Genomic DNA, 15,913 nt, shown 5'->3' with positions numbered 1-15,913 from the left:
GTCCTTCTATTTAAATACAGCCCTGTTTGCATTCTCATTGCAAAAAATAACTCTCGCATTAATTTTATATATCTGATTTGTATCTATATGAATAAATATATTGTGTATAAATTTTTTACCTAAATTATTGAGAGTGTGCTGCGAAGAGATGAAGAATTTATTTAATATTAAGATTCACTTTGTAAATATTTGTGACACTCAAAGAAAGCTCAAATTGTATTATATTATTGTTTAATATAGGATAAATAAATGTTTACATTTTTTGCAAATATTTGCTGGGAATAAATTAGCCTTTTTAAAATGATCTAGAATATTTTTAAATCTAATGCTTTTATCAGGAAAGTAAAATTACAATGCTTGATTTATTTAGATATCTTATTTTATAGTAAATGAGCAATTCATATTTATTAGAAACAAATGCAAAGCATTCCAGAAATAATCCTTATTATTCAATTTAACATTTGGCCCACAAAATGTTGGGATTAAAGTTAAAACACTATCTATTTTCATGATGCACAATTTCAAAATTATTATTTGTAATAATTTTTCAGAAACTTTATAAATTTAAAACATATTCTTATGGATATATTATTGATAATTTTTAATGTAAATAGCAATATTACTGGAATAGCATACTATATATATCATGTTTTAAAATATATTTTCAAATATTATCATAATTCCATGAAACATATCTGCTAAATAAATTTACTATATCATTCTTTATCTTTCTGTGATTTTTAACTATCATAATTGTACCTTCATAGGAAAACGTCCAACATTGTATGTCAGTTGCTTAGTATGAATGAGTTGTAGATAAAGCAATTATTAAAATTTTCTTGGAAACATTTAGTAATGTAATAATTATTATTTAGTTATAACTATTCATTTTTCAAAAACCGACTTTAATCCATTCACAAAATAAATCTTTACGTAAATATATATATATATATATATATATATATATATATATATATACTAAAGAGTTTGTATTATTGAATGAATTACATACGAAATTTAATATTATTTATCTTATTTAAAGTATATCTAATATTTGTTCAGTATTACTTTAATTTTACATTATTGTTAGCACATTACAGCTGTATGCCTAAGCATCTAAAATATTTATTGGATTATAATAAATGTTGTCTTTTATTTACTTCTGATAATCTGAAGGTGAAATAATTTAGCAACAAAAGCTTATAATGCAGTTATATTTATACTTTCATTGTTTATAATATTTAAAGTTTATATATTTTGAAAGATTGCTGATTAGTAATAGAACAACATTTATCTTATTATTTATTATTTTTGATTATAATAAAGTGATTAATATAAAAAATCCCAAATAAAGAAATGTGTAGAATAAATATTAGCTAATATTTAGTAGCATATAAATTCTATAGGATTTATCCATTCTATTTTTGCAATGAGATATATTATCGATTTGAATATTCTTCTTATCTGCATATATTTTGCTGATGTTATTAAATTTTATCAATAAATTTAAATACAAAATTAATCTCTGTCATATTTATTATTCTTGCTGAATATTGTAACAGAATTTTATACTTTATCTTTGATTTTATCAAGAATTTTAATTTATATTATTTCGTTTTGCAATTAAAAATTAGTTTTAATTTTTATAATCATTACGTCAGTATACTAAATTTAATTGAAGATTAAATTTAACATTAGAAGCAATTGCAATTTAATTAAAAATAACAATTTTAAAGTAGAGAGAATATTTTGCATATTGAACATATTGCAGTGACCCTTGATATACGTTTGTAATTCAATTATGTAATTTTATATAAGCTAAATTTTCGAAGTTTTTGCAACAAATATATAATTTTGTTTAATACAAATATTTGAATTATTTAAAATCTCGCGCCATTGTAGTGGCCTTCATTGTACTGGCGAGTATCGTGTTTCTTCGCACGTAACTTCAGAGAAGTGTTTTTTGACAAATAAACATTGTATTGTGCGAAACGTCAGTTCTAAAGTGAAAAGAGGGTGAAAAGCACTAAGAAAATAGTTCGTAAATGATTTGGAAATTACGGCATCTGTTACGAAATTTTTTTAAAAAAAGCCCAACATATTTAGGGGGCTAGTTTTTTATGATATGGGCAATAACCACTCCAATTTTTTTGGGTTTAGTGGTGATGATCATCTAATGGACGTGGATGATCTAAATATTGAAAACGATTCAGATGCTGCAGAAGAAGATGAAGATTATGATTTAGCTACTATTCTACAGATACTTATAAGAAGGTAAAGATGCGTGGCCATAATGTCAAATTTTACATGTCGCTTTTTTCAAGTTGTTCTGAAAAGCCAGATGACTTTCATTAACATGTGTCTTCCTACTATAGAAAAACTGTCAATCTGCTAAACACCACAAAATGTTTGTTTTTTGGATTTTGTAGACACATATATTAATCAGATCACTTTGAGTAATATTATTTCACTTATACTTTAAGATCTTTTCTTAAAATATGATACCTTGATATATTTTGTTTCAAAATTGCTTGTACTATAATATTTCTATTAGTTGTCTAGATTAGTAATATATAAAATGAAGCTATTTGTAATTCATTATTTAATTGAAACTGACATAATTACTTTAGTATTAAATATGCTACAACCAGCTGATAAAATATTATAGTATTTTAACATAACATCTAACATTCCTATTTTATTACTTAAATATATTGCATCTGCCAGATCTCAATAAATAATATTGGTATGCTCATTGTCAGACAATAAGCTAAAAATATGAATTAATTGATTACTTGATTATGTTTCTGTATAATATAAGAATTATTTGACAATTGAAATACAGATAATAAATATGTATTTTTAGTGGACAAGTTCATATTGTTTCATATGATGAAGGTGTTAGAAGAGCAAACAATGGTCTTCATAATGTTAAACTGCCACCAAAAAACAAAAGAAAATTAAATACAAAAATGTTAGATGTAAGTACCTTCATTGTATCATCTTGGAAAACATATCGAACTTTTTTTTTGAGCTTTTTACTAGTTTTATACTTGATAATTGAGTTATAATAAAGTAGAATATTTTTTCTGCTAAACAGAGCATGAAAAATTGATAAATTTATTTTAACTCATTTTTCTTAATTGAAAAGACGTTTTCCAACTTTATGTAAAGAAATATATAACTATTGACTATATGACGAATATATAACTATTGACGAATATGAATATATACTTATATTCATATTTATTTCTTCATATAAAATGTTAACTCATTTTATTATTGTACTGTCTATTTACAGTCAAAAGTTCGTTTTGTTCGCCATGAAATTATATATGTAAATAACAAATTATTGATTATAATAATGGTTTTAGAAAAGTCAAGTTAGCATAGAAACAAAACGAGCCTGTGGGCTCAACATTGATGATGATGTAAATAGAAAGATATCCATAACTGACCTTATAACTAAAAGACAGGTGTGTATATAATTAATTATTAAGCCAATTTGTTTGAGTCAAGTTCTTGCAATATAACATTATTGGCTGAATTTATATAACTTTAATTTTCAGCATGGATTAGCCAAAGCTGGAAGCCAATTCTCTAGACAAGAAAAATGCCAGATAAATAATATTTTTCTACCAAATACTATGAAATTAGCAGATAAAGCACATTCTAAATTCTTTTGTGGAATGTATTCGAAAGATGGTAATAGGTTCCTTTCTGCATCACAACGTAAGTTGTTGCATTATTTAGATTTAAAATTTAAAGTTAGTAATAAATAGTTAGAATTGAAAAATATTTTATTTTCAGAGAGTGATTTGAGAATATATGATGCAAATACTCCAAACTTTTATATAATTAAAGAATACAGAGCTCAAAATGTTGGCTGGAGTATTATTGATACTGCATTTAGTCCATGTGGAAAATATATTTTATATTCTAGTTGGTCAGATAATTGTAAGTACGTGCGATTTCTTAAGAATTGATGAATTTCAATATTTATATATATTTTTTTATAATGTAACAAATATTATTAAACTATTTTGATATATTTTATGCTTTTCAGTATATTTATGTAACTTAGAAAGTGAAGAAGAGACCCATAAAGCTTTACCTATGTTTCCTGATAATCACAGATTCTGTATATTTTCACTGATGTTTTCAAACAACGGCCAAGAAATTTTAGGTGGTGCTAGCGATTGCAACATATATGTTTATGACATGGAAGCTAATACTAGAAGTTTGAAGGTATATATATATATATATATATATATATATATATATATATACTTAGGTATAGATAATACATAGGTACAGATAAGAAAATATATACTTAGGTATATGTTTTCTTATCTGTTTATTTGCCACTTGTATTCTTATCTGTTTATTTGCCAGAATATTTTTGTATCAAATTTCTTTCTTTTGTATCAAATTTCTTTCTTTGTATCAATTTTTTTTCATTTGTATCATATTCTTTCTTTTGTCAAATTTGATAATTTTGAAATTTTTATTAGGTGAGGTACAGAAAGCATCTTAGCTGCATTATATAATTAATTATAAATACCATTTTCAGTTTCATGGACATGAAGGAGACATAAACACTGTAACATTTGCAGATGAAACATCACAAATATTATATAGTGGAGGTGATGATGGATTTTGTAAGGTATTATATTTGATTGTTCATTTTATTTTTATCACCGATATGATAAAACAAAAATTAATTTATTTCATTGTACTAGGTTTGGGATAGAAGGTGTTTAAATGAAGAAAATCCGGAACCTGTAGGAATATTAGCTGGGCATAAAGATGGAATTACTTTTATAGACTCCAGAAATGATGGTAGACACTTAATTTCCAATTCCAAGGATCAAACTATAAAATTGTGGGATATAAGGTAAACAATACTGTAGATGAAACATTAAAAGATATTTTAATGTTATAGAATTTTTACCTGTATTTTAATACTTATATATTATATATAACATATCTTGTACCGCTAGTACTTTAGTATGTTTTCATATATATAGCTTGGATAAGAAACTTTCTTGTTTGTGTTCATTATTTGATTCTATTAGGTTCATTCAAAAAGTTCTTTAATATTTTGTTTTTTTTTTTCAACAATTATTTTAATGCCAAATAATAACTCATATTATTAACAATTACCAAAATAATAATTCTTATAATACTAATTGAATTTCTTGTATACAGAGTATTTTCAGATGAAAAGGGGCAAAGTAATACAAGAAGAGCTGTGAATAATCAATCTTGGGATTATAGATGGCAAGCAGTACCATCAAGTTGTAAGAAATTTTTATATTAATAATTCAAATTTTAAATTCTCTTTGCGTATTAGATTTTAAGATATATTTTATTTGTTTTAATTTTTATATAAATTTGTTTAAATTCTTGTATTTTGACACACTATCATATTACTCACACATTTATTTTTTCATAAACATCTTGAAACTGTAGGAATATAAATTGCTCAATTTTGTTTTATTTCAGTGTTTAGTAACATGACAAAGCTAGATGGTGATACATCTGTGATGACATACAGAGGACATTCTGTGCAGAAAACATTAATTCGGTGCCGGTTTTCACCTCCTCACACCACAGGGCAAAGATTTATTTACACTGGCTGTGCTGGTGGTCGAGTTATAAGTAAGAATATAAGTTCTTTAAAATATCAGTGTAACAATGAGTTTATTATCTTTTTATTAAAATATTTTGTTCAAATTCCTAAAGAAATATTTTTATTTCTCATTTGAAATCAGTCTTTTCCTCAATTAGAAAAGATTAACCTAGTTTTTAAATAAAACAATTTAATCTTTGTACTGTACACACGAAACAATATTTTAATATTTTTTTTATTTTAGTATATGACATGCTGAGTGGACAAATCGTTCAAGAATTGAAAAATGGCCATTCAAGCTGTGTAAGAGATGTACATTGGCATCCATATAGATCAGAAATAATTAGTTCATCGGTAACTTGTTACATATATTACTTTATAATACATTTTCTTTTTTTCCTTTTTAATTAGCATACAGTGAATAATAGTGTTTACTAAATGTCAACATTATGTTATTTATTATGTTTATATTTGAATCTTAGTGATATGCATTATTGTTTCTTTGTAACTAAAGCAGACAAGATGAAGACTTGGGATTTTGTTAAGAATCATAAAAGGCAGACTAGATTAAAATTTGATTTTTCTATTATTATGCCATTGAATTTATACAAATCAATTTGTTATTTTGATATAATCACAGTACCCTAAATATTTTTCCTAAATCTATTACAACATTCTAGAAATGCTTAAATTATATTGTTAATTATTCTACTGTTAATTCAGTAAAAAATCAATCATTGGAAAATTTAGGTAATGAAAATAATGCTCTTTTTTATAGTGGGATACTACATTAGGCAGATGGATATTTCAATGTGCGGATGAAGAAGAAGAAAGAGAACGAGAACGTGAACGTGATGTGAAACCTCCTCATCTTCGACTTCGTAGATCAACAAGAATTAAGGAGCGTCAGGAACGTGAAAGAGAAAATTCTAATACTGAGTAATGTTTTTAATGACAATAGTAGCATAAAGATTATGATTTATAAAATGCAGAAAGCTATATTATTTATTATTTGTATTTACTTACAAATAATTATGAATTTAACTACAATATTTTACGAATAGAAACATACTTTTTTTCTACATTGGCGATTATGCAAATTACTCCGCTATATTTCTATTTTACACTAACAATAAGATAAGAGTTGAATTTTTTTATGTTTTGAGATATGTTTATACATAATCATGTGTATAAAATTATAAAAACCGATTCTACACAATCTGTTTTTATTAAAAATTATCTATATAATATTTTATATATGAAAAAAATATATTAACTATGACAAAATTTATTTTATACATTAATTTAGTGTATATATTGTAAATATATAAAATAATGTAAGTTTTCACCCATACGTTTGCTTTTACTTATTTATAAATTACTATAATTTTTTTCATTTTGTGTGTTTTGTGGGAAGGCAAGTTATTTGCATACCAGGGTATTATGAATGTTTTTGGGTCATTTTTATTCGAATTCATTATTTTTCTTAGTAGTTTTTAGATGAGGGGACAGGGAGTAATTTCTTGTACTAAATCTAATGTGTAAGGCAGATAGTCATGCAATTCAAACTGTAATTCCTACATTTTCAGAACATAATTTAGATTTTTTAAGTACGTTATTGCAGACCAAAATTATTCAGTTGTTAAGTTAAAAACAGAGAACCGTTAATTGTTTTAATGAAAATGTGAAGTATTATTTCAGGTATTATAGTTTGAGTATAGACAGAATATGTTTATCTTCTTGTTTTCTCAATGTTCCAAGTCATGAATCGTTTGACTCTATACATTTGGAAAGTATGTGAGCCTAAACTTGATCTCTTCGACGTTTTTGTCAAATACGGCTGCCATATGATGTAACTTTATAAGAACTAGCATTGATTAGTTTTGGGAAAACCGTTTGAAATATACCATTTGGACATCGTTCTAAGCTCTTCTTTTATCTATGTTTTAAATACTCTTCTTTTATCTATGGTTCTAAATTAATTTTGGTAAATATTGGTCATGCCTTTTTTTAATAACTATTGAACAACATTTTTTGATGAAAATTTGATTAAATTCGCTAAAATATTATAGGCCAGGCCTACGATAAATTATAAAAAAATATTTTAGTTTGGAATAATGTGGAGAAAATGTGTTAAAAAAAAATAATTTAATTTATTCAGAGTTCCACAACTACTTATTAAATTACTTATTTTAAAAATAATACTTGAGAATTTTATCTATAAATAGCTAAATTACTGTTGATTTGGATTTTAAATTTTAAATATTTGAATTTTATCTATAAATAGCTAAATTACTGTTGATTTGGGTAGTTATTTAGGATATCGGGCGGTTCGTGCAGCTTGCCTTAAGTTATTTTTATATTTTTAATTATTCATAAAATATTTTTATGTATAATTGATTAATATTCCAGCATATAAATCCAATTTATTGATACACGTATAAGAATTTAAAATATTAAACCATGCCGCGGTCTTTGTTTAAAATTCATAAATGGGTCATGGTTTGTTATCCTGCTTATCATGAAGAAAAATTAATTTATTTGTGTATTACTTCATAGTTTACAAATTATTATTTATAAAATAAAAATAGATCGATGTATGGCAACACTTTTTTCGACGTTTAATTTTAGAACAGGAAAACAAATTCACTGAACCACTCTTGATTTTGATACAAGTGCAAAACGTTCAAACCGTTGTTTCAGTGTTTCAACTTCTTTAACTAAAAATGGGCGAAGAACTTGATGTAAGTAAAGATGAAAACAATATTTCGCCAATAACAGATGCAAATAACGGGGAGAAAAATGTTTTATTGCATCAAAAGGTCATTGAACAATTGGAGTATTATTTTGGAGATTACAATTATCCTAAGGATAAATTTCTCCAAGAGCAAATTTTGTTGGACGACGGATGGATTCCCATATCAACACTGATGTCATTTAAAAAATTGTCTGCAATTATACAATCAGACAAAAATGTTCTAGTAGAGGCATTTGGAAATTATAAAAATGATTTACTCGAAATATCAAAAGATAATTTGAAAATCAGAAGATCACCAGATAAGCCAGCACCTAAACTAACAGAGGATTATATTAAAGAAGTGCTGAATAGAACAGTGTATGTGAAAGGATTTTTTGCTGCAACAAAGTTTGATGAAATTAAAGATTTTTTTTCTAGTTACCAAACTGTTGAGAATATTGAGCAACGCTTTTTCAAAGACATTGTAAAATCTACAAGAATATTTAAAGGTAGCGTTTTTGCTACTTTTTCTACAAGACAACAAGCTATCAGTTTCCTGGGACACAATAGCATGTATTTCAAGAATCGATTAATAATCAGAATGTGGAAGGAAGAATATCTTGAAGTTAAGAGAATAGAAAGTCTTAAAAAGAAAATGTTTGAAACAGCTTCTTCCAACAAACTCCAAATTAAGATACCCACAGGTGCTATGTTTGCTATTGAAAATTTTACTTCAGTTGCAAATCGATTTGATATTAAAAATGCTCTATCAAAGTTTGGTCTCGATGTTGCTTTCGTGGATTTCAGAGATGATGGTAGTTCAGTTTGGATCCGTTTACATAAAGAAAATGAAGCAAAGGAATTTATCAATAAAATGAAAGGACTACTGAACATATTAGGTCAAAATGTTAATATTCGATTAATAGAAGGTGAAGAAGAAACTGATTACTTAAACAAAGTCAAAGGAATAATGCAGAACAGCAATTCTTTAAATAAAACTAAAACAAACCAACAAAATAAAAAACGTCAAAATGATAATAAAAGTAAACAAAATAACAAACGACAAAAAGTTGAATAATAAGTTGAAAATAATATAATTAATACATACATGAAATAAAATGCTTATAAATTTATATCATAGACATGTATCCAACAAGTGGAAAATTTAAGTTTATTTACATTCTAATATATATATATATATATATATATATATATATATATATATATATATAGTGATCACTTTAATTTTTGGTACCTATCAGTTAAAGAAAGATTTTTTTTTATACCTTTACCTTTCTTTTTCAATATATTTTTATAAGCATGTTTAAGATAATTGAAATATGTATATATATTACATATATATATTATATATAATATATATAATATATATAATAACATATATAAAATGTATACATTATATGAATGTTAAAAATTGTTATTTATAAAATATATATTATATGAGAATTAAAGTGAATTAAAATTTATTTTTAATTTAGTAAATTATTGGTGTGTAAGAATTCAAATAAATTTGGTAAACAACTCCAATATCATAATTCAATACTGAATATAAACAGCAAATTTCATAATTTAAATTGTACATATTTTCGAATTGTTACATATTTTTTAATTCTTTTACAATATCACAAAGTTAAAATTAATTCTAAATATTTTCGAACCTTTTCGATATTTTTAAGTACAAATTATGGTTTTCATCATTTCGTAATAACGTTAAGTCTGGTAATTAAATGTGCAGGTGAAGATTGATACTATTGATACTATATGTCTAAAAGAGGTTTGCTATGTTTGCAAAGTTTGCAATTATAATAAATTAAATATAATAATTAATAATTATTGAAAAATAATTTATTATTATTCAAGGCTTATGATTATTTTTACAAAAGTATTCAGATTAAGATCATGTTTATTTATCTATGATTAATATTATATATAACAAAAAAATTCAAGCCCTCACTGCTTTGAGGCGTTTGTTTGGAATTATTCGCGTTCGTTCGTGTTCCTGTTCGTTCTTCTTTGTATTTTCTTGCTCGACATGTTCGTTCGTTAGGTGTGGACGCACCTTTATATGAAGTAGAACTGCCAACTGTCAAACATTTGCCATCTCAAAAATAATTGCTGGAAACGCGAAAGTATATTTATTTCATGATAATCATATTATTTTTATCTAAGAATATAAATGTGAGACATATTTTAAAAATATAACAGTAAAAATATAACAAGCAAAAAAAGTTAGTAAATTTGAAAAATCATCGATATTTGGATGTTGAAAATATCGATAGTATATTATCGAAGAGCACAGAAGGTTAGGTTATGTGTTGCACGCTCAATGAGTCAAGATTGCGTTAATGTTTTAGTAGTACACGTGTTGTGAGGACTGTTTTTAGAATTATTAATTGTATTTTAATTGCATCAATACTTTATCTAGTGACAATGGCAGAGGAAAACGGTTCCACTGATACGAAAGTAGAAAACACATCTGAAACTGTAGCAACAGAGAAGACTGTCGAAGAATTAAAATCGGAGAACAAAGTAAGTGATGAAGAAATTTCAGATCTTGAAAAAAACATCATTCGCCAAGTTGAGTATTACTTTGGAGACAGCAACTTGCCCAGAGATAAATTCCTCCAAGAACAGATAAAATTAGATGATGGATGGATTTCTCTTACAGTTTTACTTACTTTTAAGAGGTTATCTAGCATGACCACAAATCAAGAGGTAATTGCTAAAGCTTTACTTAAGTCTACTAATGATCTCTTAGAAGTTTCTGAAGATCACTCTAAGGTCAGGCGTTCTTTGGCAAAGCCTGTTCCTGAAATGAATGAAGAAAGGCGTAAAGCATTGATGTCCAGAACTGTATATGCTAAAGGTTTTCCTTTAGATGCTAAGCTGGACAGTATATTAGACTTTTTTAAAGATTATGAGTTTGTAGAAAATGTTATAATGCGTACATATTTAGATAAAGTAAACAAAAAGTATTGTTTTAAGGGAAGCGTTTTTGCTACATTTGCCACTGAAGAGCAATCTAAAAAGTTTTTAGAGATTGAAAAAGTTACTTACTTAGACCAAGAACTGTTATGTATGTCACAGAATGATTACCACGAAATGAAAAAAAATGAAAGGTCTTCCGGTAAGAATAAATCCAAAAAAGCTGAAGAAGATACTAAAGAAGCTTTTCGTCCTCCTAATGGAACAGTAATTTTCTTAGAAGGCTTGCCAGAAAATGCAACTCGTGAAGATATCAAAGAAGTGTTCATTGAACTAGAGGCAGAAGTTGCATATGTAGATTACAATAAAGGTGATAAATCTGGTTGGATAAGGTTCCACAATGAAGACAGTGGTAAAGAGATTATTAAAAAAATAACTGATGGCAAACTCAAAATCTGTGATTCTGAAGTAACAGCTAGATTATTAGAAGGTGAAGAAGAAACAAAGTTTTTAGATAAAGTCGTTGAAGACATGAAAAATTACAGACAAAAACAATCACATGGCCGCAAGGGACGTGGTGGTAGAGGTGGTGGCAGAGGAGGTAGAGGTGGTTGGAATAACAGGAAACGCAAAGCAGATGGTGAAAATGGAGGTCCACCTGCTAAACAATAAATATCGCTGAAAAATATCATCTTTTTAATTTAATGTATGATAAGGACATGAAATTTATTTAATGAAAATATTTTATGTTGTAATAGTTGCTAATGTATAATTATAATAAATATGAATACATGTTATATCTGAATTTTTATAAAACAATTTTTTTTATTACATTTTCAAATTTAACTTAGCTATAAGAAATATTTTTGTCATATGATTCACATAATTAATAAGAAGTAATCTATGATTTGCTTTATATTCTTATTATGTTTTTATTTCTCAAGTACATCCTGTTTTTATTGTATTTTGTAATCTTCACCTTTTTACAATCCAGGATTGCTATTTTTATTTTCTATTCATATTTTTTTGCCAGAACATGTGAATCATTCTTATTGCTATTATTCTTTTGAATTTTTTAATAATCTGAACAGGTTTACAGTTATATATATATATATATATATATATATATTTAAATTCATTTTATTTTCATATTCAGAAAATCTATTTGCACAAAATTGTCAAGAACTTATTGATATTTTCATTAATTTGATAAGAACCGGATAATATATGTAAGATGATGACATTTTGCATAAAATATACTTTTTAGCTTTGTAAATTCATCTGACAAATATTTCCTTGGGATATATACCCAAAAATATCTAAGAATGAACATTCTACTGCAGGTTTAATTACATGAACATCTTTTTAGACTTATTCCTTTTTTATCACAAAGCAAATTACGTAATTTGACTGTTTTCCCTGTGTAATAAGTTATTAAAATTTATATTATAAATAATATAATAATTCTAATTGAACTATTCGAGATACATGCTAAAGTTTGGAAATTAATGACGAATGACTGTACGTACAGGAAAGGTTGTTCATCCCTGAGTTTCTCGAATATTAAATGATTTACATGTTTAGTTGATTAATACTATTCCTATGTAATTTGCTATAAGTTTTATGAAGCAGCTCAGATAAAATACTATTTATGTATTACACGAAGCCCCAATGAGGCCCCACAGCCTCAGAGTACATGTTCGACAGTTTTTCTTGTCTTGTGACTGTGACTGTACTCGTACTGTCAACATACTTGAAGTATGCAGTTTCATGCATGCAAACTTCTACATTGTCATTCTCGATCCCAAATGACTTACCTATTGTTTTCTTTAAGTAAAACAATGATTGTGCTAAATTAGCAAAAGCGTTCAGATTTTATAATTATAATTAGGAACTGTTGTTTTTAGTGACTTATTATCCAATTCTAATCAAAAATGACAGACACACCTGATAATGCCCGAATTACTACCATGGTTGAAGATGTTTTTGCAATAACATTAAACCCAGAAAAATTTGTGGACTGTGAACAAAAACCAGATTATATTCAAATGATTTATCTAGAAGAACTAGCAGAAAGTTTGAAACCGCAAAAACACATTGACATTGAGACTTTAGAACAAGCTCTTTTTGAAAGGTTGATGCTAACAAATATCACAGAATTTGTGTTACCAAAATCGAGTAAGCCCCCATATATAGATTATGTAGTTCAGAATAAAGCAATTCTCTATTTAAATACTGCTTATGAAAGACTTAAGAAGTACAATGCATCAAAAGACAAATTGTAATTAATATTGTGGAAAATATGAAATCACTTATTTTGCGTAATGTGTGTACTGCCATGGAGCAACCAGACATATTTCAAGATCAAGTAATTTGGCAGCAATGGTTTGATATTCTTAAGGATAATCTTGATAATTCGGATCAATTCCAGGTTTTGTTTTAGATGTTATAGCTGCCCTAGATAAGCAAGGTGATATACTAATTACAAACATATGTGTTACATATGAATGTATATATTAATGGTAATGGTATATATATAAATGACAAACATATTATTTTTGCTCTATATTAAGAATCTACAATGACACTTTTTTAAATGTTTTTATTACAACAATTTTTATTTGAACATCATGTTCAAATTACAAACCAATTATCTTTATTGATCTTCATTTGAATACCCTATTTTTACTTTAATTTTTCATTAATCTATTAGTTTCAAATGATTTTTCAACATTCTATATGTATAATCTTTAATGCAATCTTACTTTTTACACTATTGGCGTTTACATTGTTCACAATATCTCTGATTTTTTATATTGTTTTTTTTTTATATTAAAATATTACTTTTATCAAAAATATTACTTTTGTGTACATTGTACAAACATATACATGATATATGGTTTCCAAAATAGTTTTTGTTTCGAATATTGCATACATTTCTAAGGATTCTTCATAATTTACTTGAAAACTCAATGAAAGTACTGAAAAGACTATTTATGAAAGTACTGAAAGACTATTTACTTAACTATGAATAATGTTATTAGAAGACTATCATAGAAGAATACATTTCTATATGGTACTACTTAATCATATTTCTCTTTATTAGATAATGGTTTTGAAATATTGAAGGGAGCATTTACACCAATTCTCATTCATGTGCATAGAATGATTGCTGGAGCCAACTTGATAAACTTGGAATATTGGACATACACATTTGTTCTAACATTTGCCTCTCATATTTCTTTAGCTAAAGTTCTTTTAGAATATGCAACTCCGAAATCCAATGGTTTGTATCAAGATATTATATTTTACTTAATAAGAATATGTATTGTAATATAATGATTATGTTTATTTAGATGGTAGAGCTTATGCAGAAACAATATTTGGATCATTTTTGTCCTTATCAATTTTGCCCAAAAGTCCTTTTGCTCCATATGAATATTTTGAAAATCCACTAGAAATGGTATGATATAATATTATTATTGCTTCATTCCATTATAAATATATTCAATTTTTGCTTACATAAATAAAATGTTTATATAAAATATTATATTATTGTTATAAAGTTGAATATAATTTAATACCATGAAATGTCTTGATAGTTCAAGACAAGGTTTGAAGATATTATTAAAATCAAGAAGTTCACAAACTTAGGTATACTATTTTTTTGTATAAACCATTGTTATGAGCAGATTTTAAAGCTTTTAAATATTTTTCATGTTTTTCATCTATTTGTTCAATAACATTCTGTTAATTACATTTAGCAAATTCGAAATCCAATGGAAGGAACACTGTGGTCAGCATTGGAGAATCTAGGTGATCAAATGCATGGAATATTTTTAAAATTACTAAGATTAGGCGGTGAAATAAGATCAAAAACTTTGGATTGGTTAGGTGCTTGTTTACATAGTAACAACAGTAGGGGACAATATGGAGCACACAGGTAAAGATATTATTGTATTTTTCGATAAATCTTAAATAATTCAGATTTTAAGATAAATGATTTTATTTTTATGAAATTTGGATGGAATGTGTTTTACCATATTCTTTCAGAAAATGTAAAACAATTTTACATTATGTATCAAATGTATCTCAAGATGCTTTTATATGCTTCATACATTTGCAATTCGAGACACTGCAGTTTTAAGCCTTAAAGTATACTGCAACCACATTTTTATGATTTATTCTGATTAGAAATTAAATAACAATAATTTTAACAATAAGAAACAAATTTAACTAAGTTTTAGCTTAATCGGATTATTTTTATACCTGCAATGTAAAATTGGCTTAAATTTTTGCCCATGCAATTACTGTTTTACTGATGTATTGTTTCTGTTAAAATTGGATTCTAATTTTTATTAATTATCAAAATTCTCAGAAATAATTGCATGTTAAACATTATTCTTTAATTGAAATAAGTTAATTAATTTTATTCTGTAGATAATGGATATTGATCCAACATTAGGAACTTATGTTAGTGATGCATTTATGTTGAACATGGGTGCAGTGATGTTGAGAATGTGTCGCCCTTTTTAAGGATTACAGAGATGGCAAAGCTCTGAGGATAGACCCCACATATGGAGCTGTCGAGGTTAGTA

At 26.1% G+C, this 15,913-nt stretch overlaps 4 protein-coding genes across 4 annotated transcripts; all 4 read left to right on the top strand.

The window, feature by feature from the left end:
• Positions 1 to 2,016: 2,016 nt before the first annotated feature.
• LOC113372614 (DDB1- and CUL4-associated factor 11-like) lies at positions 2,017 to 6,760 on the top strand. The gene is made up of 12 exons (XM_026612971.1): positions 2,017 to 2,274; positions 2,867 to 2,981; positions 3,375 to 3,476; positions 3,570 to 3,732; positions 3,811 to 3,957; positions 4,067 to 4,248; positions 4,574 to 4,666; positions 4,743 to 4,897; positions 5,212 to 5,303; positions 5,509 to 5,664; positions 5,880 to 5,989; positions 6,414 to 6,760. The coding sequence occupies exons 1-12, from the start codon at positions 2,126 to 2,128 to the stop codon at positions 6,576 to 6,578; spliced, it is 1,629 nt and encodes a 542-aa protein (XP_026468756.1). The 5' UTR covers positions 2,017 to 2,125; the 3' UTR covers positions 6,579 to 6,760.
• A 1,517-nt stretch (positions 6,761 to 8,277) lies between these two features.
• LOC113372951 (la protein homolog) lies at positions 8,278 to 9,466 on the top strand. The gene has a single exon (XM_026613283.1). The coding sequence runs from the start codon at positions 8,362 to 8,364 to the stop codon at positions 9,448 to 9,450; it is 1,089 nt and encodes a 362-aa protein (XP_026469068.1). The 5' UTR covers positions 8,278 to 8,361; the 3' UTR covers positions 9,451 to 9,466.
• Positions 9,467 to 10,579: 1,113 nt separating this feature from the next.
• LOC113372473 (la protein homolog) lies at positions 10,580 to 12,006 on the top strand. Its single transcript, XM_026612807.1, has one exon. It carries the CDS (start codon positions 10,821 to 10,823, stop codon positions 11,985 to 11,987), a length of 1,167 nt encoding a protein of 388 aa, XP_026468592.1. The 5' UTR covers positions 10,580 to 10,820; the 3' UTR covers positions 11,988 to 12,006.
• A 1,243-nt stretch (positions 12,007 to 13,249) lies between these two features.
• Positions 13,250 to 15,851, top strand: LOC113373782 (ubiquitin conjugation factor E4 A-like). The gene is made up of 7 exons (XM_026614057.1): positions 13,250 to 13,493; positions 13,747 to 13,785; positions 14,422 to 14,601; positions 14,672 to 14,778; positions 15,080 to 15,258; positions 15,413 to 15,470; positions 15,756 to 15,851. The coding sequence occupies exons 1-7, from the start codon at positions 13,250 to 13,252 to the stop codon at positions 15,849 to 15,851; spliced, it is 903 nt and encodes a 300-aa protein (XP_026469842.1).
• Positions 15,852 to 15,913: the final 62 nt, after the last annotated feature.

Source organism: Ctenocephalides felis, unplaced genomic scaffold (assembly GCF_003426905.1).
Source record: "Ctenocephalides felis isolate EL2017-DRISC unplaced genomic scaffold, ASM342690v1 CF-g0.4_SCAFFOLD_01604, whole genome shotgun sequence".
In the NCBI taxonomy this organism is placed as follows: Eukaryota; Metazoa; Arthropoda; class Insecta; order Siphonaptera; family Pulicidae; genus Ctenocephalides; species Ctenocephalides felis.
The sequence above is the reverse complement of the archived record's forward strand: the minus strand, read 5'-3'. Positions and strand labels throughout refer to the sequence as shown.

Bases quoted from the DNA above. Each gene is read 5' to 3' on its own strand.
- LOC113372473 (XM_026612807.1), top strand. From the start codon at position 10,821: ATGGCAGAGGAAAACGGTTCCACTGATACGAAAGTAGAAAACACATCT.
- LOC113372951 (XM_026613283.1), top strand. From the start codon at position 8,362: ATGGGCGAAGAACTTGATGTAAGTAAAGATGAAAACAATATTTCGCCA.
- LOC113373782 (XM_026614057.1), top strand. From the start codon at position 13,250: ATGACAGACACACCTGATAATGCCCGAATTACTACCATGGTTGAAGAT. The intron at 14,779-15,079 runs GTATGATATAAT...AATTACATTTAG, and splicing joins TTGAAAATCCACTAGAAATG to CAAATTCGAAATCCAATGGA. The intron at 15,471-15,755 runs GTATACTGCAAC...TTTATTCTGTAG, and splicing joins CTGCAGTTTTAAGCCTTAAA to ATAATGGATATTGATCCAAC.
- LOC113372614 (XM_026612971.1), top strand. From the start codon at position 2,126: ATGGGCAATAACCACTCCAATTTTTTTGGGTTTAGTGGTGATGATCAT. The intron at 3,477-3,569 runs GTGTGTATATAA...TTTAATTTTCAG, and splicing joins ACCTTATAACTAAAAGACAG to CATGGATTAGCCAAAGCTGG. The intron at 4,249-4,573 runs GTATATATATAT...TACCATTTTCAG, and splicing joins CTAATACTAGAAGTTTGAAG to TTTCATGGACATGAAGGAGA.